We start from the raw sequence: 23,952 nt of genomic DNA, 5'->3' as shown, positions 1-23,952 counted from the left end.
GGCTAAAAATGACTTTGGGGGACAACCGTGCAAGCAGCTCACCACAGCCCACCGCTGTCGGCTCAGTGGCAAATAGTAGGTGCAGAAGGCGACGTTAGGCCTAGTCCGCTTTGCTTCGAAGCCACAGCAGACTGCACCTCAAATAATACAACTGCTGACAATCACAACATGCTTTGTTTTGAGAACTTTCTCCCTTCAAATCGAACCAATTCGCAGAGAAAAGAAAGTGGGCTGCTATTCACAGCATCCAGGCTGCGAGCCGCCTCGCATGCAGGGCAGCAGAATCTACGGCCAGACGCGGACTCCCAGTTGCACTTGCCTCGCATCAAAACTCGCGTTCATGCTAACGATTTGGCAGTTGCTCATAACTGAAAATAAAATTAAGGCATCAATTTATTGTAGTGACCGTTACCTCGTGTGATAAATTGTAGCCAATGTTTGTGTCAGTGGCAACACACTCGAGTCGGCTGGAACGGTGGGAAACTGGCCACAACGGCAGAGCTATTGCTTGATCCCATTTTTTCAGCAACAGCATTCTTGCCATTGTGCATAAAAACCGTGGGAAACCAATTTGTGGGTAGCTTGTGTCCGGAAAATGGTAGACAGCATGGTGCCGTGCAGATAGTGTGTTCGTAGTACCACTACTATAAAACATTGTTTTACTTTAGATTTTTTTTTTCAGAGCTTTACCTTCAGAGCCTCCAAGTTAGCATAAGCACTATAGAAGAAGTTCCCCCTTTCACAGCATATTGTGACCGGAATTTTCAATAGAACGGCCTTCGGATATAGTTCACCTTTTTAGTGCATTATGTTATAGTACATTGTCACGAGCATCGCCCGAAGTTGTAGGCAGAGGCAAAATTATCCTGTATATCGAAGAATTTCTGAACACGGCATAGTTACATAGAGTGTACAGTCGACTCCCAATAATTCGAAGCCACTTAATTGGAATTTTCGGTTAATTAGAAGTAAAGTGCTGGTCCCGTCAGTTTTGCATGTAATCCTATGGAAGGAATCGCTCAATAATTCGAAGTCCTCATCCAGTAATATTGTGTAATTGGAAGTTAATTTTCAGCCGGGATCCTCAAGGTGACTGTCATTCTTTGGTAGAATGTGCAATTTTTTCAAGTGATGCAACAGCTCTGTATTCCGCGTTGGTGTCATCGCCACAGCAGCCGTCCGCAACGCCGCCCTTCTTCGAGCGGCGCGATTATTCATTGCTACGGCTGCCGTAGCCTCTGCGATCAGCTCCGGCAGCGAAGCGGCTGCCGCGTGTCGCCGGAGCTGATCGCGGAGGCCACGCGGATGCCATAGGTGCACGCAGCGCTGCATACTGGCAGTGGCGAGATTGTGCGAGATTAGGCTTGCAGCGTATGTCGAGGCGTGTGCTGTGGCGTGTGTTGGTCGAGGGCCCTTGTGCGTGTAGCTCGTTGGCTAGGTTGTTCCGCGGGTGATCCTACGCTTCGGAATTGACTGTACATAGTCGCACCGTTGATAGCCATGGCAAACCGTGGCTCTTATCGCACGCTCGACCTGGCAACGAAAGTAGAGGTTTTGAAGGAAGTTGAGAAGGGAGGTGCCGCTAAACAAGACATAGCGCGGGAAGTACGGGATCAAGCCGAACACGCTCTCAAACTACATCAAGAACAAGCGCACAATGGATGCATTTGAGAACGACAAGTTCAAGACGTCTCGGAAGCAAATGCGCACCGCCGCTTACCCAGAGCTGGAGAAGGCTCTGCTGGTTTGGATTAGGGAGGCATGGAGCAACAAACTTCCTCTCAGCGGAGATATTGTTGCGATGAAAGCCCGAACGCTTGCAACAATGTTGGGGATCGATGACTTCGCTTTCAAGATCGACATGACCTGGTCTTTAAGTGCGTGTGTGGTGAAAAAGCGTCCGTTAATCAGGAAACATGCGCCACGTGGAAGGACGGAAAGCTGCGTGAATATCTCTGTGAATACAGACCGGAAGCCATCGTCAATGCAGATGAGACTGCAGTCTTCTATTGGTTTCTACCAGAGAATACCCTGACATTCAAGGACGACGACTGTGCTGGGGGCAAACGCAGCAAGGAAAGGGTGTCGGTGCTGATCGCAGCAAACATGACTGGCACGGAACGATGTCGCTTACTTGTGATTAGGAAAGCCGCCAAGCCGAGGTGTTTTAAAGGCATAAAGACACTGCCTGTGGACTATGAGTCGAACAAGAAAGCGCGGATGACGGCCGAAATCTTCAAGAGCTGGATAACGAAATTGGACCGCAAGTTTGCTTCTTCGAACCGCAAGGTGTTGTTCCTTGTGGATAACTGCAGTGCTCATGTGAATGTGCCAGCCTTAAGTGCAATACGCCTCACATTTGTGCCTGCAAACACAACAGCTGTTTTGCAGCCAATGGACCAAGGCATCATCAAGAATGTTAAAGTCCTGTACAGGCGGCACCTCCTCGAGCGCATGATTTTGTGCATGAATAATTCCGCAAAATACGAGGTGAGCCTGCTCAGTGCCATTCACATGTTAGCGTGAGCATGGGATCGTGTGAAGTAATAAACAATCGCAAACTGCTTCAGGGCTTGCGGTTTTGTAACAGCTTCTTCGGAGGATGCCTCTGCAATTTCATCGGAGGAAGCGTCAAACAAGCGAGCTTGACAGCACTGATTTTGGTGATGCTCTCGGGGACGTCAATTTTGAAGATTACGTCACCGTAGACAAGGCGGTCGAAACGTGCGGTGCACTAACGGATGAAGAGATTGTGGAGATTATTCGGCCCCAGGAATGAATGAATGAATTATGGGGTTTTACGTGCCAAAACCACTTTCTGATTATGAGGCACGCCGTAGTGGAGGACTCCGGAAATTTCGACTACCTGGGGTTCTTTAACGTGCACCTAAATCTAAGTACACGGGTGTTTTCGCATTTCGCCCCCATCGAAATGCGGCCGCCGTGGCCGGGATTCGATCCCGCGACCTCGTGCTCAGCAGCCCAACACCATAGCCACTGAGCAACCACGGCGGGTATCGGCCCCAGGAAAGCGACTATGACGTTGAAGACGAGCCGCCACCTAAGGCTGCCGATGCAGCTGCGGGCCTGGCTCTCGCGGAGCGCTTCCTTGCCGCTGAAGGTAACGCGGAAGAAGCGTTCCGCCACATCTACAGCCCGCAGAACTTGCTTTCAGCAGCGCGATGTGGTAAGAAGAAACAGAGCAAGATGACCGACTATTTTTCTCAGGGAAAATACTCGATTTCGCTACCAATAAAGTGCTGTTTTTGTGCTTAATTGGAAGTTCGTTTAATTCGAAGTTTTTTGCGGTCCCCGTGAACTTCGTATTAACGGGAGTCGACTGTATAGAGCAAAAATTCCGCTTACATCGAACAAAAATAGCAGCGACTCTCGATGTATCGAACGTCAAGCGGTGCAGAAGTGCCTCCAGAAGTTGGCTTTCCCTTGTGGCGGCGGGGAAACCCGGCAGCGCGGTTTTACCTACCCGCTCTGCCTCCTGACCGTGCCGCGTGAGTCGACACTCCCCTGCAAAAAATGATCCTGGCCTGCCCGCAGCGCTTGCTCTGACAGCCAATCGGAGACTCTTGTGCACTCGTACAAGATGGTGGAAGTGCAAGTAGTCTCGCTACTTTTCTGGTTCATTGTGTTTGTGCCTTGTGAGCCTTGTCCCGCAGTGTTGCCGTGATGAAGCGACAGAATTCGCCTTTCGTTGTGAAGCTCGAAATCATAAACCAAGTCAAACGTGGCGAGAAGTCGGATGTCCCTGCAGCGTGCAAGATTCCGAGGAGCACTCTCAGCACGATCTTGAAGCAAGAATAAGGGGAAGATTAGGGCTAAAGCAGACAAACTTGCGACCCGAGGCCCGTGGCGCTCAACGCGTACGCACGGCGACGTCGAGGCAACTGTGTGCAAGTGGTTCATCCAAAACTGCTTCAGACGTGCCGGCTTCCGTGTGCCCGGTGGCGACTGAAAATTCTGATGAGTGCGACGAAGCCATTGCCGGTGTCGCTGAAGTTTGGAGCAAGCTGTCAGAATTTCCGGAAGCCATTGACAGATCAACGGTCGACGAGTTTGTGAGTGTGGATGATGGTGTCGCCACCACGGGAGAGACTGAAAACAGACTACACTGCCGACATCGTACCGAGCACAAGTGATAGTGGGCACAATGAGGAAAGCAACGACGATCCTTTGCCGACATCATCCGAGGTGATTGGTGCACTTGCATTAGTCTGGCGCTTCTGCACGAATGTGGAAGGTTGGGGCCTCAGCTGCTCCGACTCTTTAGACAATGTGGAGAAGTGCATGCGTCGCAGGCAGCGAAACTGACCAAGCAGAAAAATTATACAGGACTATTTGATGCGAAACTAAGCTAGTTTCATCAATAAAGTGCTTTTATAAATGGTATGTGCGTTTACGACGCACAATTCTTTTGCAGGCTTATATCGAATTATGCCCTATATCGAACTGATAGGCACTTTTTTGCTGGTTCGATATAACCGGGTTCGACTGTATTGCAGCCGCTACTAGCCACGCCAGTAGCCAACTTAAGTGCACGAGCGAAATTGCCATTTTGATCTGTGTCGTACTGGCTTACTGCGTGGCGTTATCGTTCAAACTAAAATTGTGCTAACCTCAGAGGCATCGTCAAACGTTCAAGCCAGGCGGGACTTCAGCGTCTATGAGAAAAACGTCCGTCATTGGAAGGAGCAACGGAAGACGCTTATTGCGTGTGCCGCAACGAGGAGATAACAGCGATAAGGAAGATAAGCGCACGACAATAGAAAGGAGCTGTTCAGAGATCTCACCACGGTCAGATGCATACGAGCTTTGCCGCACCGTCTGCGCATGCGTGGGCGCACATCCGCAAGCTTATGAGGCTAGCAGCGATGACGTAGAGTGAGCTCGGCATGTTCAAATTAAATGCCGTTTTCATTTGGAAACACTGTCCTCACTTTTTTGTTCAGTCTACATTCAAGGTAAGCTTTTTTTATTTTTTCTGGCTTCAGACATTCGGGGGTCGGCTTAGAATCAGGGCCAGCCTAGATTCAAATAAATACGGTATTCCTTCATTGTTCAGGTCATTTCATTGTACAGGCGTTCGAGGTGCTCAACTGTATTGTGGCCCCAAGGCCAAAATGAAGCTTTCCAATTGAGAAATGAAGTGCCACAACCTTCAGCTCGCACACATGCCAGCAGCAGTCGGCACTGGTGTAGCATGCCGAAATAATCGAAGGAATGGTTAAGGGGGGATGAGGGGATCGGAACTAACTTTTTCATTTTTTATCTTAGAGTGATGAAATTTGGCATACAGGTTCGAAATAGCATCAAACAGACAGCTGCAAAGTTTCACAATCATATCTTCAGTAGTTTTTATTTTATCATTATTTATATATTGCTCACATGTTGCTTGCTCGTGGAAAGCCTAGCGTGACAGCAAAATGGGTTATGGGTCTGTAAATGTTTTTAATAGTTACTAAGAAGTATAGTCTAAGTAAAGATTCTCTTAATTTCTTTTTAAATTTCTCTGCTCTTCTTCTAAACGATATAGTATGCACCTTCTCTTTATGTTTAGAATGTATCATGCTCCAATTATTGTGTAATAAAAAAATGGTGAGCCTAAATGGTAAATCTGAGACTGTCTTGACATAAGGCACACTTCACCAATTGCAGCAAAACAAACAGGATTAAAATCCGTGCTCCCATTGCCGTGCTATGCTTTCCACGAGCGAGGTGATAAGCTCAAAACAAACTTTTGAGAAAACAAGCCTCAAAGTTCCATACTGGCACACACTGTCTAGAATGCTCCTGCATTGTAGAATTTGGTGTCCTTGGCAGCAGGTGACTTCTTAGCCCTCTGTCCTTTCAGGAGATGGACTTTGTGTGCCTTCTTCATTCGCTGGGAGTCTTTCTCGACAGCCCGCTGAAGAGAGAGGGCACCAGGGCGCAGGCCCAATGTTGTGCACAGGTCTGAATAAGCTTTCAGACTGCCCGAGTTGTACTTTGAAATTGCCTCGTGCACTGCTGTTTCCACAGCAAACAGTGAGGCATGCTGGTCTTTTGATACTAGTGACCATATCACTGAATGGAGACTCTCAGCCGCGTTTTGAGTTTTGCCTCCTCTGCACCGGGCCAGCAACTGAGGGTCTGAGAGGCGCTGGTACACAGGCAGGAGTGCTTCAGCAACTTTAGCTGAAAGCTTGTACTTGTGAGCTGGTGCTGGCTGCCCTTCTGCCTCAGCTGACCGGTGGTTGCACCAGCTAAGGGGGCCAGGGGGACACAGCTCATGATGGGGCTCATCATCTGTTGATGTGATGTGGTAGTACGTTGCCATTACTGCCCTTTGCATTTCCTCGACTTCCGAGTGGTTCCGCAGAGCAAGGCCATAGTAGTTTGTCAGTTTTTTGATGAGCTGCTGTGTCAGGCCCCCCTTTCCACCTAGTGGCTCTCCTTTCTTTGCCTTGGCCACCAAAGAGCGAAGTGCAGCCCCCATTCGTTTTTTAACATGATTTATGCAGTCCTCTTTAGATAGCTGCACAAAACCATAAACTTCTTCATCACATAGAGTGCGAAACATGCGGCTGTCCCCGTCACAAACTATGTTTGTGTAACGTAGATCATTTCTGCTCAAGGAGCGCCTGAAGAGCTGTAGTGCAGCCTCAACCTCCATTCTTCCAGAATTCACATCAGTGTTTTTCTGGCACTGGTGTTGCTGCTTCCATTCAGCATAGTTGGGGTCACTTTCTGCTGGCTGTCGGCTGCACCCAAGGCAGAAGTTGGACAGAACTATGCAGTCCAACACAAGCCCTGTATGGAAATCAATTATACAGCCTACGCCGGTATGGGAGCTGTGGCCGCGTGTCAACCATGTGCCATCATACACTACTGTAATGTTCTTTGAAAATGTTGTCTCCATTTCAGTGTACACCTTTTTCACTGCCTCTACAGCATCTGTGAAGATGTTGTGTGCAGCTGCCGCTGCGGCAGGCTTGAAAGTCTTTTTGAGGTGCCCATCATATGTTTTGTGGTGTAACCCACGATGAGAGACATTCATGGTGGCCCAGAAGTCATTAAGAGCAGTTGGTCCTTTCCCAATGCTCTTTATTGCTTGCATAGCTCTGATGTTGACCTCGAAAGCTCTAGAGCCGCTCTTCCTTTGTGAGGACCACTCAGACTGTAGGGTACTACCACAGGAAATGCATGAAAGTACCATCTTCACAGCTAGTCCCAGTTCAGTCTCGCGGTGCACTGCTAGGCCGGGCTGCTGACAAGTTGGGCAAAGCGGGGAACCAATCAGCGAGTTCAAAGCAGCAACTTGAACAAGCATAAACTCCTCTTCTGGAGGTGCGGGAATGGCATTTTCCTGTGAGCCAGTCAGCCCGAACTTGCGCTCCGTTGCTGAAACCGCGCGAAGCGATTCGCGAACTCTCGACGCTTGCAGTTCTGCAGTTTCCGCGGACACAAATCGTGTTTCCAGGTGAGCTTGAATAGTGCGACGTTCACTGGGCGAACAGTCAACACTGCGATGAGCGGCAAGGTCGGCCGCCGGCGCATCCGCGGCAGCGAGCGTGCGCCCGCGTTGCAGCTCCGTCGAAGCGCCGGAACTCGTCGATGGCATGGGACTGCCTTCACTGGCGGTTGTTGGCTGCGGAGACATCTCGGCGTTGAACGACACACCGCAGAAGCGCGTCTCCGATGCTCTGCAGTCGGGCGGCGATGACCGCTGCAAGCTCACTCCGTAATCTGTGCTGGACGAACTTGCGACGGGACGCTCGCGTACGGCGAGACTCACTGGCATGTCGATCGTCACCGGTGAAGTAACACTGCGCCCGCGCTTCGACGGCAAAAGATCATGGTTCGTCTCACTATCGCTGGCTGGTGCTCGACTCGGCGCAAGATCCCGCAGCACGTTGGGCGAGAGATCGCACAGCACGTTGGGCGCGTACTCCGCCGATTCTGAACGGACGCTCGGCTCGGCCGAACCACCTGCTGACAATCGCCGCTTCTTCCTTGCTGTGACGGGCTTGCGTTTCCGCTTCCCGTAGGCATGCTTCGTCCGGTACTTCTTTTCGAACGTGCGCGGATCCATTGCACGTGGCCGACGTCCTCGAAACACAAGAGAAGGAAAGTCCAGAAAGGCTTCCCAGCAGCGGACAAAAGCAGACGCTCCTTGCGCTCCTTGCCTCGGCCGCCATTATGGCGCGGCGTCGACCAATGAGGAGGCGCCTTACAACGAGCCGCGGCGCAGAGCCAATCGGGGCGCGGCAGCCATTGGCTGCTCCGTGCTGCCACTCTCCTGTTTTTCTTTTTTTGTGCGCTTGCTGGCTGGCAGGGAAGGAAGGGAAGGGCTGGGACAAAGAGTCAAAGAGTCGGGCTTTCCAACGATACCAAAATGGCGGCGCTCCGTGGCGGGAAAGCCGAGCAGTCGCGCGTTGAACTTCGCGGCTTTTTCGCGATTTCGGGCGGATTTGTGGACGCCGGCACCGACAAATATATTTATTTTAAGTGCTTAGAGTTTGTTTTTCGGTGAAATATTTCAGTACAAGATAGAAATGATGCTGTAGATTCTGAAAAGCGTACTTTTCAAAAATCGATTTTTTTCGCGAAAATCGCGATCTGATCCCCGCTTCCCCCCTTAAGCGCGCTCAGTACTGTGGCCATGTATGCATACACTGGAGGCATGAAACCAGAAAAGCTTAGCTAAACATCAAAACCACAACTGGCTGAACTTGTTTGGATGCCTGCAGTTTGCTTCCCTTTTATCATCAACTTTCTTGCGTGGAAAGAGTCATATATGCCAGTCTTTTCTTACCAAGGCATGTTAGCACACATGTGGCAAGACTGCTGTTGAAAAAAGCTAATGGCGAGGTGCAGCACCTCCAAAAAATCTCTTGCAAGTTACAAACAACTCCCATAAATAAATCAATGCCAAATGGCAAAATGTTCCATGAAATGAAAGTTAACCGATATTTAATCTTGTGAAACTTATGAGCCATGTTGTAGCCATGTGTAAGCAACCACTGCCATGGCTGCATGCAAGTGTATCAAGCCCACATTATTTTGCAATGTTTTGCATCTGTGCAGGTAGACCACTACAGTTTTCCCACTTGCACACATTTGCACATAACACCGAAGCATCAGCACAGGAAGAAATGAGCACTCACTTCTTCAGCATCTGCATGTGCCTCCTAAAAAGGAAGACATATGCGTGAGAAAGGCATACATAAGCAACAGCAGGAACATAACTACATGCATCCATAATAGTAAGTGGCCCCAACAATTAGCAACTATATTATGATCATTGAAGGGCATGCAAAGATTAATTGTAAGCAGCAAGATGAAAATTTTATCATGCACATTGGCGGCAAAGGCAAGTAAGCATCGAAATACTAGAAAGGCTGAAAAGATAAATGCAGCTTGTGAACAACCAGACAGCCGGGAATTAACATCTGCACTGAAAACCTAAGAATGTATGCGTCATCACCTCAGCTAAGAAATCCAAACCCTTAAAACTGTCATGAAAGTTAGCCAAGTTCAGCAAACACTTCCCACACTAAGCGAGATAAAGTAAAATACCACTTGAAGAAATGTCATTTAAAACAAGTGCAGTGCAGTGCCCATTTCAGTTCTATGAACGTATTCCGCGGCATCAAGCTATGTCTAGCAGGTCGTACTGATCACAACCCGTACTTTTGCAGCAGATTTTACATTGAGAACTGCAATTCATACTTGCGCGATGAATGGGCCCTATTTTAGCTTTGAACTGCATTGGCCAAGGTTCCTTGTATTGGCTACTTAGATAAGCTTGTAGCCAGCCAAAGCCATAGCCACAGCTTTAGCCCTACAACCACGAAGACAAAGCATTCACATGCTGGTTAATCATGAGCACCAAACAAAAAACAGGACGATTTGCGTAGGCTGGACTGCGGGCATCGTCAAGTCGACATTGCGAAAGCATTTGGGATATCGGCGTCATCAGTGTCGACGATCAAGGGCCAGCACCATGCAATTGCAGCCGCTTCAGAAAGTGCACAGCTCAGCCACGTGTGCACTAGACTATGCACTGGGTATTTCAGAAAAGTCAACGCTATTGTCACATGGCTGAACGATTTACAATCCAGGAACGTTCCAGTTTCATGATCCATGATTCAAGAGAAGGCTGTGGAAGTCGCAGCGCTTTTCTATGTCATTGGTTCTGACGCAAGCAGTGGATGGTTGCATCGCTTTCGGGCGGGCTACAGAATTGCATGGAAACAGGTCTGTAGTGCAGCGAGCAGAGTGGACACCCCTGTTGCAAGCATGTAGCAAGAGAAATTGCACGACATTATCGGATCTTTTTTTGTCCTTCATATAAGCACTATAGCACAGCAAGCAGAACTACGGAGTATGGACTACGGGAGTATGGTCTCCGATTGCACAAGGAAAATTGCAAATTTCGGCAATGCGAAATCACATTTCTCTGCCATTGTATCGAAGGTAACGAACTATGGGAAAAGGACGAGAACATAAAGGCCGTTCTCAAAGCGCCAGAACCCATTTCGGTGAGTGAGCTGAAAGCCTTGTGAATTATTACGGCAAGTTCCCGCCGAATCTGGCCACTGTGCTCGCTCCGCTATATGCCCTTCTCGCCAAAGGTGCCAGCTGGCAGTGGAAGCAGGAACGCAAAGAATGTCGGCAAGTTAAGGGGGGACACAGGTTTTATTTTACATCGCGAAAAATGGCAAAAAAATCGATTTTTTGAAAATCACATTTTCAGTTTCTATAACCCTTTTTCTATCTAATACACAAATATCATCCCTGTAAACCACCTAGAAGTGCTCTAAAATATTCAATTTGTTAGCCAAGGTGGCGAAAAATCTCGCGGAAATCAAGAAAGAACAGCGTTTTTCACGCCACAATATCTCCGGAACGGCGTGACCGAGCGCCGCCATCTTGGTCTCGTCGGAAAGCGCATTTCTCCGTCTTCAAATTTGCCGCTCAGCGATCTCCTCCATACAGAAACAAGCGCACAAAAAGCAAACGATTGAAGGTCGTGCCGGAGCCTGCGATTGGCCGCGCCCGCCACGTGACTCCAGCGCGGTTCGCCATTGGTCCGGCGCTCGCATCGTCTGCTCGACTCTTTGCACCTCGCGAGTTTGATGTCTCCACCCGCCGTAATCTCGACATGTCAAAACGGGCGCTACACGGACATCGCAGTAGCGTGGCCGATCCCTACGCTTGTGGACGTTTCAGACTCGCGGCTAAGCATTCCGAGCGTCGGCGACGCGGACTTCGCGACCAAGATCCACGCGCGGAATCCTTGGACATGGGGCTAAGCCTTTCAGCACTCGGTGTTTCGGAATTCGCGACGATGCACATCACACACGCAATCCTCGGATACGCAGCTAAGCATTTCGCGCCTAGGGAGTCTCCGACTCGGCGATCAAGCACATCACGCGCGGACTTCTCGGACCCTCGCCTAAGCATTTTGTGCATCGGCACCTCGGACTGTGCGAGTAAGAGCATCGAGTGTCGACTCCTTGAGCCCGCGACTAACCATTTCCCGTGTCGGCATTTCGCTCTGCGCGAATAAGCGCATCGAGTGTCGACTCCTCGAGCCTGCGACTAGGCATATTGCGCCTCGGCACTTCGGACTGCGCAAATAAGCGCTTCGAGGGTCGACTCCCGGCTCAAGCCCGCGACTAGGCATTTCACGCGTCGGCACCGCGGGCTTTGCGAATAAGTGCGAGGGTCGACTCATCAAGCCCGCAAATAGGCATTTCGCGCATCGGCACCTTGTATCTGTGGCTAGACGTTTCGCACATCGGCACCTCGGACCCGCAACAAAGCATATTGCGCGTTCGCTCTGTTAACATATTGTCACGATAGCTCGCAACAATATCTATCACACCACTCCTTCATAAAGAGAACCTCATCATGAGCTCTGTTCACGAGGCCCCTTGGGCGGGCACAGACACCTGGCTGCAGAAGTGATTGAGGCATCATACAAAAGTCCAATTCTGGACAGCACCTAGCAGCTGCAAATCTGTCACTGGCTCTCTGATCTCAAGTTCTACAGTCATTGTCAAGTAAAGATCACTTGGGAGGCTGCTGACACTCGGAGCCTTCATTCAGTAACATGGTCGAGTCTACCAAAAGAAAAAAAAATGCCTCACTGATTGTACTGGAGATTGCTATCAATCGGGCAGCCTGCGGATACAGGCTGCCTGAATGTACACTTGAACTATATTCATGCCCACACAGAGTTCTGCAGGTCACTTGGTTTGAAACTTAGGCACCATGCCCTTTGTAGAGCAGCAGCAGCAGCAAAGAATGCCCTATAAAAAGAAAAAAGGGGGGGGAGTGCAACAGACCAGAGGCCACATGTACAAGAAGCCCCACATCACAAAACACCCCAAAGACTACAAATTTGGTGCCTTTTAGAGAACTGAGGAGGTGAAACATTGAGAGCCGTTTTCTCAAAACTGTTTTTCTGCCTTTCTGCTCAGTTTCTAGAGCCGATTTCTTCGTTACCGTTTAATATATTTTGACCACATTTTTTTTTTCACATTCCTTGGGCTACAGTGCAGGTCGTGACATTCCCACTTTCTTATCTTGACCCTTTGCTAGTTTACGATATGGCTATTCGTCTACCCCGAAAGTGTGCTTGATACGAAGGTAACATAAAATATGGCACTCCAAAAAATTTGTGTTGTGAAAAAGAAGAATTCAAGAATGTCACGACCTTCAGCACGCAGCTATGTAGTCAGTAGATAACAAGCCTTCTATCACATTCTTTAAATTCCCCAGGCTCTCCAGAAAGTTAGAGGGAGAAAAATTCTGCTCAATAAAACTGAATAAAAGGTTCTCAAGATATCACTCTAAAACTTTTATGGAAGCATCAGGGAGATATTCTAAACATTTGTGCCAATTTTGGTCAAAATCCATGAAGAAATAAAGAAGTTAATTTTCAAAGCCACGTCCCCCTTTAATCGTACGATTACTGACATGCTATCGAAATACGTTTCACCCGACCACAAGGACTGGGATGTGGCGCTGCCCTACGTCACGTTCGCCTATAATTCATCATGCCACGATACTGCTGGGTAGTCCCCCTTTGACTTGCTCTTCGGTCGTGACCCTGTATTAACATTGGACGCTTCACTCTCCTTGATACAGGATTCGAGGACCGAGTATGTCCGCAACGCCATAGCCCACGCTGACCATGCGTGCCAGCTTGCCCGTACTCGTCTGTTGGCATCGCAGGAATCTGAACGACACGCTTACAATCGCCGCCATCGTGACATATTTTTCACCAGGCTCTCTCGTGCTACTTTGGTCCCCTAGCTGTCGAGTGGGGCTCTCCGAGAAACATTTTCCGTGCTATAAAGGCCCTTACCGAATGTCACTTACGAGATAATCCCCGAGACCTCTGTCATGCCACCCGGTTCTACATCACCTGATGTCGTACACGTCTCTCAGCTTAAGGGCTCAAACTGCCACAAGAAATTCAAAAACGCTCTGAAGGCCTGCTGGTACACGTATTAGGCATATCGGTGCTCGTACTGACAGGAAATACCGGGTGCACGCGTGTGGAATTAAGGAATACATACTGTCCCATGGCAATAGCCCATCTTCCCATGCTTGTTATGCTTCACTGCAATACTTTTGCGTATGCTTCACCAATTAACACTTGCGTATGGAGGCAAAGCTGACTTTCGGGAACCGGCATTATGCAACGCACCGTGCTTTCCAAGCTTCTAAGTCAACCACGAGGACCACAAAGGCGGAGTCCGTGCCATTGCTGACAGCAGCGAATTCTTTCAATAAAAAACACGGCAACCAACGGCAAGAAGCTTCATGGCGAACGTCGAAGCAGCTAGGCCTAGCGTTGCCGCCGTGGTGGCTACGGCTGCCAGCGGATCTGTGTGCGAGAGCACACAGATCCGCTGGCACTGTGACACTATTTTGGTTAAGCAGTTCTACCGTTTAGTACATACTTTTTCCGAACTCCGACCAACTATGGTTTTACATGGTTTCACTGTATTAGCAATTTAATGCAAAGAAATATTTGATGAACTTCCTTTATTTTGCTGAATTAAGACGTCTGCACGAGGCTTATGAGAGGTGCCCTTGTACCCAGACGCATACCTTTCGCATCCTTTCCTTACGTAACGAAAGGGTTCCTTTCACAACGATGGATGAAGGGAGATTCAAAAGATACCGTGTCCTCCATTCATGCTTTGCGGCAAAGAAGCGTGAAGGGTCCTCACGCAAGGTTAGGGAGCGGCCTAAAAAAGAAGGTTTTAGAATTTGGCCCCGATTTCCCCCTCCTGGAGATACAAAACTCTCTGCCCATACTGACAAAATAACCAAGAAACCAAAGACCATCCTGAAGTCCTTGCAAAAAACATTACAGTCCATCATCCACCATGCTGCAATAAGCACAGTATGCCAAAGAGAACTAGCAATAATGTAAAACAAAGGACAAAGAAAAAAAATGGCACAGTTCTCACATAACCAGGTTTCTTTTCCCATCTCCTTTCCCAATATTCAATCTATCTAAATTTATGGGTTCTGTGCTCTTACATAACTTTTCTTACCGTGCCTCCACTTTCATCTTTAGACTCGGAGCCTCCAGCTTCCTGATCATCTTCATCGCCATCCTTGGCACCCTCCTCTTCAACCCCTTCACCAGAATCGTCCTCCTCTTGCCCTTCAGCCTTTTCTGCCTGGACAACAAAAGCACACACAAGGCAAAACGAAACATTATTTTGACAGCACCAGACATTCAAGCTCAGCCAATGCTGCAACAGATAACTGTGCCACCATTGAGGGCCTTGAAAACGGAAATTATAATGCTGTACAACTTCAAGGAGTACCAACAGTTTTGAAATTGTAGAAACTCTACAGCAAGTATGAAAGTTGGCAATTGCTTATATGTCAAGTTACTAAAAATTAAAATTGAAGTCTGGGGTTCTATGAGCCAAAATCACAACCTGATTATGAATCACGCCATAGTGGGGAGACAGCAGATTAATTCCGACCACCAGAGGTTCATTAACCCTTTGAAGGTTTTTGCCGTACATGTACGGCGACAGTTTTCTGTCCCGCAAGGTCTTTGCCGTACGGGTACGGTTTCGACCCCCATTTGAAATTTCGCGCCATAATGACGATGAGTGCGATGAGTGCTTACTGGGAGGTGCTGCCACCTCTTAGGACTTACAAGAAGCGTTTGAAGTTTGTGCTACCTTCTTGGGGAGATAAACAGAACTGATTTCTAGCTTCAGCACGTCGCGCAGACTGCAGCAACACCCCTTTTGCGGTTTCGCCGTGTGATCGCAATGGAGGCGTGCAAAACATTTTTTTCTTTGTCGGCACTCTCTTGCAGAGGCAGTGGAAGTTGATTTCTATCTTGATTGGTGCTGCTCTTAGCTTGTTTATAACCACCACTCGCGAGGTATTCTCGCTCTCAGCGGCAACACGCTTTCGTGGTTTCAGTTCCTCCGCGTGATCGCAACGGAGGCGCGCGAAACGTGATTTTTCTCTTTGTCGGCACGCTATCGCAGGGGCGGCGGAAGTTGATTTCTATCTTGATTGGTGCTGCTCTTAGCTTGTTTATCACCACCGCTCACGAGGTATTCTCGCTCTCTGCGGCAACGCGCTTACGCGAGAGCATGCCTCAGACCTCTGCCCAAGGCAGCCGCACGCAGAGAAGATGTCATGTGTGCGCCAACACAACTCGTCGCTAAACATACAGAACATACACACATTTTAGGTGTGCAGACTCCGATAAGGCACTGTGCGGAGACCAGTGTTTCAAGGAGTACCACACTCTGAAATACTATTGAACATTTTGCAGTTCTGAGTAATGCCGACACCAAAATACTGTTCCTAATTTTTTTTTAGTATTTATTCCCGACTTTATACATCTTGTACATTCAAGATCTGCAATAAAGTAATTTGACCACCTGGGAAAGTTTTTTTCAAAATAATTCGACCCTCAAAGGGTTAATGAGCACCCCACCAAAATGAGACTGCCGCAGCAGTGGGTTTAAGCAGCGACCTCGTGTTCAGCAGCGCAACAGTACAATTTGATACTAAAGCTGGTCTTGAAATGCCACACCTGGCGCCATCACCATCATCGAGATGTCGTGAGAGAGAGCAAAATTCGCCAACATAGTGTAGCAACGAGGCCAAGTAAATGATGATGTTTCCCGTAAAAAAAATTTACAAGAATGCTGTTTGTGTTGACTGCACACGTGTGCAGCAGCTGAAGCTATGGCACAAATTGAGCAAACCAGTGTATCACAACATCACGAAGAGTCTAAGTCAAACCCATTTATAACGGATTCAATTTCATGAAAAGCAGTCGTTATATCAATAGTTTATCAGGGTGTCTACCAATCTGACATATCCAAATTCCCCGAGTTTTACAGGTCTTCCCTGAGTGCCATTGCAAAATTCCCTGAGTGACAAAGAACTTTGTTTTATGTCAAGACGGGCTGACACAATGTCGCCCAATTCTGCCACACTCAGTAAGCATGTTAAAAATTAAAAAAAACTTAATCCAGTTTGAATATCTTTGAATATCAAATATTTTTGCAAAGGTATGGTAACGCCCATTGCAAGTTGAGCCACACATTTTCAAATATGAATAAAAAGAGATGCATAAAGAGCATACAGAAGCAAATATTCTCAACTATGAACTCTTTCTATCAACTGATAGAAAGCTCATTGGTATGGTGCCCGAACTTTGTCACAAGCAAGATTCTCCCTCAGCAGCTGGAAAGTCAACCTCAACTGTCCTGACATACTGTCAGCACGCACACAACGCCTCAGTGTTGTGCTTCACTGCTTTAAAGAGTTTACTTTGGTTTGGATGAGGGAAACAAGCACCTCGGCGTCAGCAGACACTTTCCTTTTTTAGCTCAAGCTCCTTCAAAGGAGAGGTGGCACAGTTCTTTTCCTGATCATTCCTCAATACAACGGACCTTTCATTTCTCGTCCTCGTTCTGCCGTGCGTTTGCTCCACGGACCATTCAAAGCATCTTCTTAATCAGTTATACAGTCAACGTCCGATTTTTTGGACCCCCTAGACATCCGCAAAGACATCCGAAAAAATTAATGCATGTCTTTTACTGCCCTTAACAAATCGCCACAGGCACATCCGAAAAAGCTCTGAAGGCCTGCAGTACACTTATTAGGCATATCGGTACTCATACTGACAGGAGGTGGCGGGTGCACGCGTGTATAATTAAAGAATGCATACTGGGTACCGTGACAATTGCCCCTTCCCACACTTAAGGGGGGACGCGGCCCTTAAAAACCGAAAAATCGTGAAAAAGTCGATTTTTGAAAAACTATATTTTTGGGTTGTATGTCTCATAAACTACCTGTTCTGTAATTATCAGCACCTAATTCAACCATAAAGTACCAAAAATAACGCTACTTTTGAGGCCACCGCGGCCCAAAAAACGCGCAAATGCCGAAATGAAGTCAAACTTCGCGCGCGCCATTCCCGACCCATGCGGCCTGCCTGCGCCATCTTGGTGTCGTTTTTACCGTGGATTCTTTGTCTCTATTTTGCCGCCTTGCAAAATGGAATCGTCGGCGCGGTTGAGGCGCTATTGGCGTTTTCCCGCAATGTGATGCGGAGCGCTGATTGGCCGGAGCAGCGCGTTCAAATCCCGCGGGCGGCGGCTGCTCCCTTTGATGCCGCGCTCGCGTCGTTCTTGCCCCTTGCTCCGTCCGCCTGAACATGAGCTTGCGCGCTGCTCATCGCCTTGCGCTATCTTTTAGATTATTTGCTCAGCTTTTTTCTTTTCGCTAGTTCTTCGCTGCACGCGATGCCGGCAAAGCCCAAGACAGTGCAGATGTTCGGTGCACGGGAGCGCGATATGCGTCTTGTACGAGCATCGAACTTCCAATCTTCCGCAGCGAGTGCCGACTGCGTAGACTCTTTTCAGCGGCGGAACTGTGCTTTCGGCTGTCGCCAGTCGAAAATCCGACACACTGAGTGTGCCTGGAGCCGCAAGAGCTAATTAGAAGCTCCGCAGGAGCTTTCTAATAAAAAACGCATGTGTTCAACTAAGGCCTGTTTTCTCGGAATGGATTTTTTCGCTAGTAGTGGTGCTGGGGAAGGCGATATCTCAAGAACCGCTCTTCAGATTTGTATGCCGTTTTTTTTTATTCTGTTCCTGAATGACTTTGCCAGGGGGTAACAGGCTTCTTTTTTTGAAAGCTGGTGCAGTTAATTTATAATAAGCAATTAATTTTTGATGAATTGGCTACATTAAATTATTGGCTACATCAAATTCAAAGTCTCCTTAAAATTTTTGTGGGGTGAAATTAAAGGGCTCTTTAGCCCCCTGGGATATCTATCAAGGGATCATCACAGTGAATTTCAGCTTCCTACGATGTCCTGGCATTTCTCCAGACTCTTCCTCAGGCATATACATGAATCACCTAGTTAGACCTCAATAACTCTGGAACTAATAAACATATTTTCATGAAACTTTGCAGTTCCTCATAGTTCGGTGGTGTGAACGTACCCTGAAAGTTTCATCTGGATATCTTAAAAAATAAGAAAGTTCTGTCTCCAGGGTAGGCTCCCCCCTTAAGCTTCACTGCAATACTTAACCGCGTAACTTTTGTGTAATGAGGCGAAGCTTACTTTCGGAAACCCGCATAATTCAACACATTGTGCTTTCCGAGCTTCGAAGCCACTGGCAAGGATTACAAAGGCTGCGTTGGCGCCATTGCTAACAGCGCCAAGTTGTTAGCACTAGCAAACGTCGAAGTAGCTAGGCCTAGCGTTGCCACTGCGGTGGCTACGACTGCCAACGGATCTGTGTGTGAGAGCACCGGTTCGAGGCGGCGAGATAATCAAAATGGCGGTGATGGTGGCTTTGCTTAATGCCATTTCGGAACTGTGGTCATGGAAAAATGTCGGCGAAATCGGATGGCCGCAGGGGTCTTGCGTCTGAAATTTCATACATTCTTATGCAGCGAGTGACTCTATGGGACACATGTTGGTGCCGCAAAGCCGTCCAAATTATCAGGCATCCAGAAAATCGGTCATTAACTGTACAATGGCAACTCCTCCAGCCAACAACACAGCGTCAAAGATGATTCGTTACGATTCCTCTCTATTACTCGAACCAGCATTAGCGTGACTTTCATGCCCTTTCAATAAAATTACAGCTAATTTTCCCTGACAGAAGCACAAATCCCCCGAGTATTTCCACACTATTCAAGATCCCTGAATATTCCTGGTTGGTAGACACCATGTTTGTTAATATGGACTCGTGCCTTGACAACTCTAAAAATTAACGCTCTGAAGCTGGCGTCGGCAGTTACGATTCGGCAGCACTTTGGCCAGTAAAACAGATTTTTAGTGTCATTTGTTCCCGGTGCGTTCTTGCACCTAGCTGCTAATTTCCTATAGAAATGTCCGCCTAAAGAACGAAATGTGACATCGTATAGCTCTTCCAAAATGGAGCCCAGTTCCAATCCCCACTTATTTCGAAACTGCGAGCTTCGCAGCAATTTTCCATGCGAGAGCTTACGACATTTTACTAGCAGCGGGACATGGCTGTATTCTGCACACAAGAGCGAAACATTCAAGTTGGCCAGAAACGTAAACTTCATAAACTACTGCGACGTACCACCATTCTGCAGAGGTCTCAGACATTGCGGTCTTGGTGTTATGACGCGCGTCAGCCTCACAGGAGCTGTAAAGTTAAATTATTTATGCCGCTTCGGGCAAAAAATTCTATATTCGAAACGTAGAATGTCTCCACAAACCATTATCAGCAATAGGCAATGCGTGGACTAAGTGTCAATGAAGTGCGATCTGATAATGGCGCGGTAACCGCCGTCCCTTTGCAACATTGCGTGGCGCTGACATATGGTGTAGCGTTCTTGCCGACTTGGTCCGCGTGAAATGATAGCAATGCATGAGCAGATGTTCCCATGGTGGAAGGACATAAGCTGCATTTACATGAATGCGACAACTGGCCCATCGCATCAATTTTCTAGTGCATCACGTCCGTGTAAATGGGGCTAATGCCACACCAAGGGGTGGATTGAAACGAAGTAGACTTTCACACTTCATGTAAATGCGATCAGATCAAATCAAGAATTATGCAACTGGCCCATCGCATCAATTTTCTAGTGCATCACGTCCGTGTAAATGGGGCTAATGCCACACAATGCCACACCAAGGGGTGGATTGAAACGAAGTCGACTTTCACACTTCCTGTAAATGCGATCAGATCAAATCAAGAATTATGCAAAAATAATTTGCCGCATATCTGCTGGGATCGCCGAACCGTGAACCGGCTGCGCCAGAAACACTGCTTTGCCTTTCGATTTGCGACATTGTGTGCCTCCACCATTGCACCAGGGGTAATGCGCTACATGTAAATGCTGGCGCATCGCATTACTTGTGATGAGCTAGGAAATGCGATGCACTACTGTCGCATTCATGTAAATGCGGCTATAGATTGTTGTTCCAAATAATTTAGATAGGCGCACGTGGAGCCGCAAGCACAACTGCGCAAAAACGAGAATGCCGCCATCGTGGCACTGGACATCGCACCAATGCACGCTCATGACCCGCACCATGCTCTTCATGTTGTACGCCTCCGCCTTCGAGGTGAGCAATCGCTCGCTCACCTCGAAAGCCGTATCAGTGTCACAGTTCTACTGGATCTGGGCATGCGCTGCCATGGTTTGGTACTGTGCATGTGCCCTCTTTTTACTATGACCGGGTGCGAAGCATTCGTTGCAACAGTACGGCAATGTAAAAAACATATCTGAAAGTAGTTTCAATAGGCAGCATCAGGAAATTGTAAATGCACAGAAATATGGTCATTATAACTGGTAGATCATTATATCTCGGATAGTCATAATTGGGTTCGACTGTACATCCCAAAAACAAACTAAAACTGGTTTGCTGAAACAAATATATTAGAGGAATATTTAGGATGTGACAAAAAAATTTTTTTAATTAGATTCTGCAGTTTTACGTACCAAAACCATCATTATTATGAAGCACGTCGTAGTGAGGGGCTCCAGGTTAATTTTGACCACCTGGAGTTCGTTAAAGTGCACCCAATGCACACTACAAGAACATTTTTGCTGTACTTCACCGAATTCTCTTTTATACTGGTAGCTACAGAACAAAGTTCAGAGTGCAAATGTCGGAAAAACAAAAGTTTGCCGAGAACCCACTTATGGCAGTGGTTTGGGAAGTGCATTGAAATTTGGTAATGTGGAGGGTGACTGCAGTAGTCTTGAGTCACCCACTTTACTGGAACGGAACAAATGTAGGGCTCGGCATACTGTCAAATGTGGCTTTGCCCAAAATGAATGCTTTCATAGCATGGCTTGGCAAAGGGAAACTGACACCAACATGAGTCTTTTGACCAGTGTTTACTATATAGACCTGAATTTTCAGCACCTGTAGGCGGCCGCCATGTTTTTGTTATGACGATGATAGTGGTAAGGGTACTGTGGAAATGGGGGGGGGGCGACTGTAGGTAACAGTGCATTTGCAATTGTCTGTCGCCTGCAATGGCTGGTTGCAAAAGTGCTGCAGCGCCTTGTCTCTGAATTGTGTCTCCTTTAAGGGGGGACGCGGGTCTTGAAACGGCAAAAAATCACAAAAAAGTCGATTTTCGGAAAAGTGCATTTTCGCTACGTTTATACATTCAAGAATCCCTCCGCGAAATCTAGAAGCTAAATTTAATCGGAAAATAATAAAAAATCGCGCATAAAGGGGCCAGGGTGAACGCGAAATCAGCAAAATCTGGTCAAAAATGTTCAAACTTCGCGCCGTCGCCATTTGCGAACGCGGTGGCCGATGGCCGCCACCTTGCGCTTGTTTTGAAGCTGTTTTTTTTGTGCGCATTTTGCGCCAGTTCAAAATGGCGTCGGTGAAGGGAAACCGAGGCTATCGCGTAATTTCTGAAGGATGCGTCCGTGCCGCTGCTGTTGGGGAAGCTGTCCTACGCTTCAACACTGGGAACCTGAGTGCGTCCACTGCAATTCTACAGCAGCTACACATGAATATTCCTGGCACTGCATCTCAGCGAGCAAAGGAGAAAGACTGCCATCGAAGTGCTAACTCCAGCAAGAAGCGAGAAGCCTCTTTGAGCGCAAGGAAGCTAGCCAAAAAGCGGCATAAAGATAGGATGCATCCAGATTATGCCCCTGGTGAATTTCCTTGAGATTTTATTGGTATGTTCTCAATAAAGATGTTGCAGAATGTTTTTCCTTGATTTCTCAAAACAACAATTCTGACAGACTTCCAATTTTGGAGGTAAAATAGCTTCTGTCCTATTTGAGCTATCAGCATAATTTTTTTTTTGCCAGAAAGAGAAATGTATGCAGTAAGCAATATGCACCTTTTCAAAGCAGTACTCTTCTCAAAAAGTTTTTGAAATGGGTCACATGCTTGACATGTCAAGATGGCGTTTTTTTCTCACAACTTTGATGAGCTCTAACTCTTGCTCAGATTAGCCTAGAACATTAATTAATACCTTATGGCACTCCCTGAACATTCTAGATTGTCTTTATACTCAAATTACTGTGTTAGGGTTTTTAGTGTAGATGCTAATTTTCCTCCAAACAAAGGACCCAGCTTATACAATGCTTTTAGAGTATAACAGAAACTACTTATCCTATGGCGAAATTTATTATATTTTTAGAATCTGCATATTAAAATACACAAAGTGTGAAAATTTCGTTCAGATCTGTCCACAAATAAAAAAGTAGTATTTCAAGTGTAGCCTCCCCCCTTAATGCGATCGCATATCACATCACAGACATATACCACAGAAATAGTATAGCAAGAGCACCCTGCAGCACAGTCTGCTTCAAAGGAGCTTTAGCATCATCTGCTCCATAACAGTTGTAACATACTGCAATTGGATAAGCTTTATACATGCAAGCATACATGCCCTATCTGTGAAATCAGAGAAACGAAGTCGGAAGCCGCCAAGGTGGAGGAGGAACGCACGCTGGAGAAGGCAGGCGTGGGTGGGGAGGCATGAGTGTCATGGAGGAGGGTAAGCAGAGGTGCGCTGCGTTCAGCTCCTCTGGCAGTTGCTGCGAACTGTGTGTACACTATGGATGTACGAACTTCATCTGGCGATTGGGAGCATAAGCACTGAGCAGGAAGGATGGACCAGCAACGCAAGCAGCGGCAGGATCAAGTGCGAGTCGATTGACCCCAAAGTCATCGGCAAGCAACGGACACCAGCTGAACAAGATCGACAAAAGTGTGAGCTAGGCGTGCGTGCCCAGGAGACTCCCAAAGAACGTGCCAGGCGGCTTGCGACAATGTGGGATTGTCAGGCAAGACGGCATAGCTTAGAAGCTCCGGAACAGCACCCATACGCTTGCACGTAAACCACATTCAAGAAGTGAAATGTCACTATACAGTCACTTATAAGAATATTCAAATGCCACGAAAATTCCATTGTTATAACCGATAATTGTTAAAACCGGGTTGCATGAAAATATCAAAAGAGGGGGATGGCAGAACTGACCTTAGCAAACTATGATGGCAGGAGGCCAGCGCCCCACCCCACCACCTTCCTCCATCCGGCTGCCGATTGTGCTCACTCGTTTAACTGCTGCCTGGGCGCTCCCATCACGTGTAACAAGCCGCGGCTATCGGCGTTAAAGAATGGCACTTCTATAACTGCAAAGAGGGGTCACGGGTGGCAAGCAATATACAAGCACCAAGGCAGCGCTTTGGTGGGCCCAAAAGGGGCCTTTTAAAAAATGCGAGGCAGTTGCTGCGGCAGCCTGTCAGCTTGAAAAATCCAGAAGAAACGCTGACACAAGATTGCCACAAGCGTCTCGCCACGTACGTCGCACTGCATTGTGCAAGAAAACACCATGTCCATCTGCCTTGCCGACATCTTTTCCCAAGGTATCCAGGTGCTCCACGTAGTGCAG

The 23,952-nt window shown here is 47.6% G+C and overlaps 1 protein-coding gene across 5 annotated transcripts in view; it reads right to left on the bottom strand.

The window, feature by feature from the left end:
- Positions 1 to 23,952, bottom strand: part of LOC126547612 (uncharacterized) — a 92,343-nt gene that overhangs the window by 59,388 nt on the left and 9,003 nt on the right. For 4 of the 5 annotated variants that reach the window (XM_050195506.3, XM_050195505.3, XM_050195508.3 and 1 more), the window contains exons 4-5: positions 14,580 to 14,708; positions 9,162 to 9,185 (exon numbers count right to left, since the gene is read on the bottom strand). In XM_050195506.3, the coding sequence (XP_050051463.1) occupies positions 9,162 to 9,185; positions 14,580 to 14,708 (153 nt within the window). The remainder of the gene's footprint in view (positions 1 to 9,161; positions 9,186 to 14,579; positions 14,709 to 23,952) is intronic. The other variant, XM_050195509.3, reaches the window with a different exon arrangement.

Source organism: Dermacentor andersoni, chromosome 1 (assembly GCF_023375885.2).
Source record: "Dermacentor andersoni chromosome 1, qqDerAnde1_hic_scaffold, whole genome shotgun sequence".
Classification (NCBI taxonomy): domain Eukaryota; kingdom Metazoa; phylum Arthropoda; class Arachnida; order Ixodida; family Ixodidae; genus Dermacentor; species Dermacentor andersoni.
Note: the sequence above shows the minus strand (reverse complement) of the source record. Positions and strands in the feature narration are given on the sequence as shown.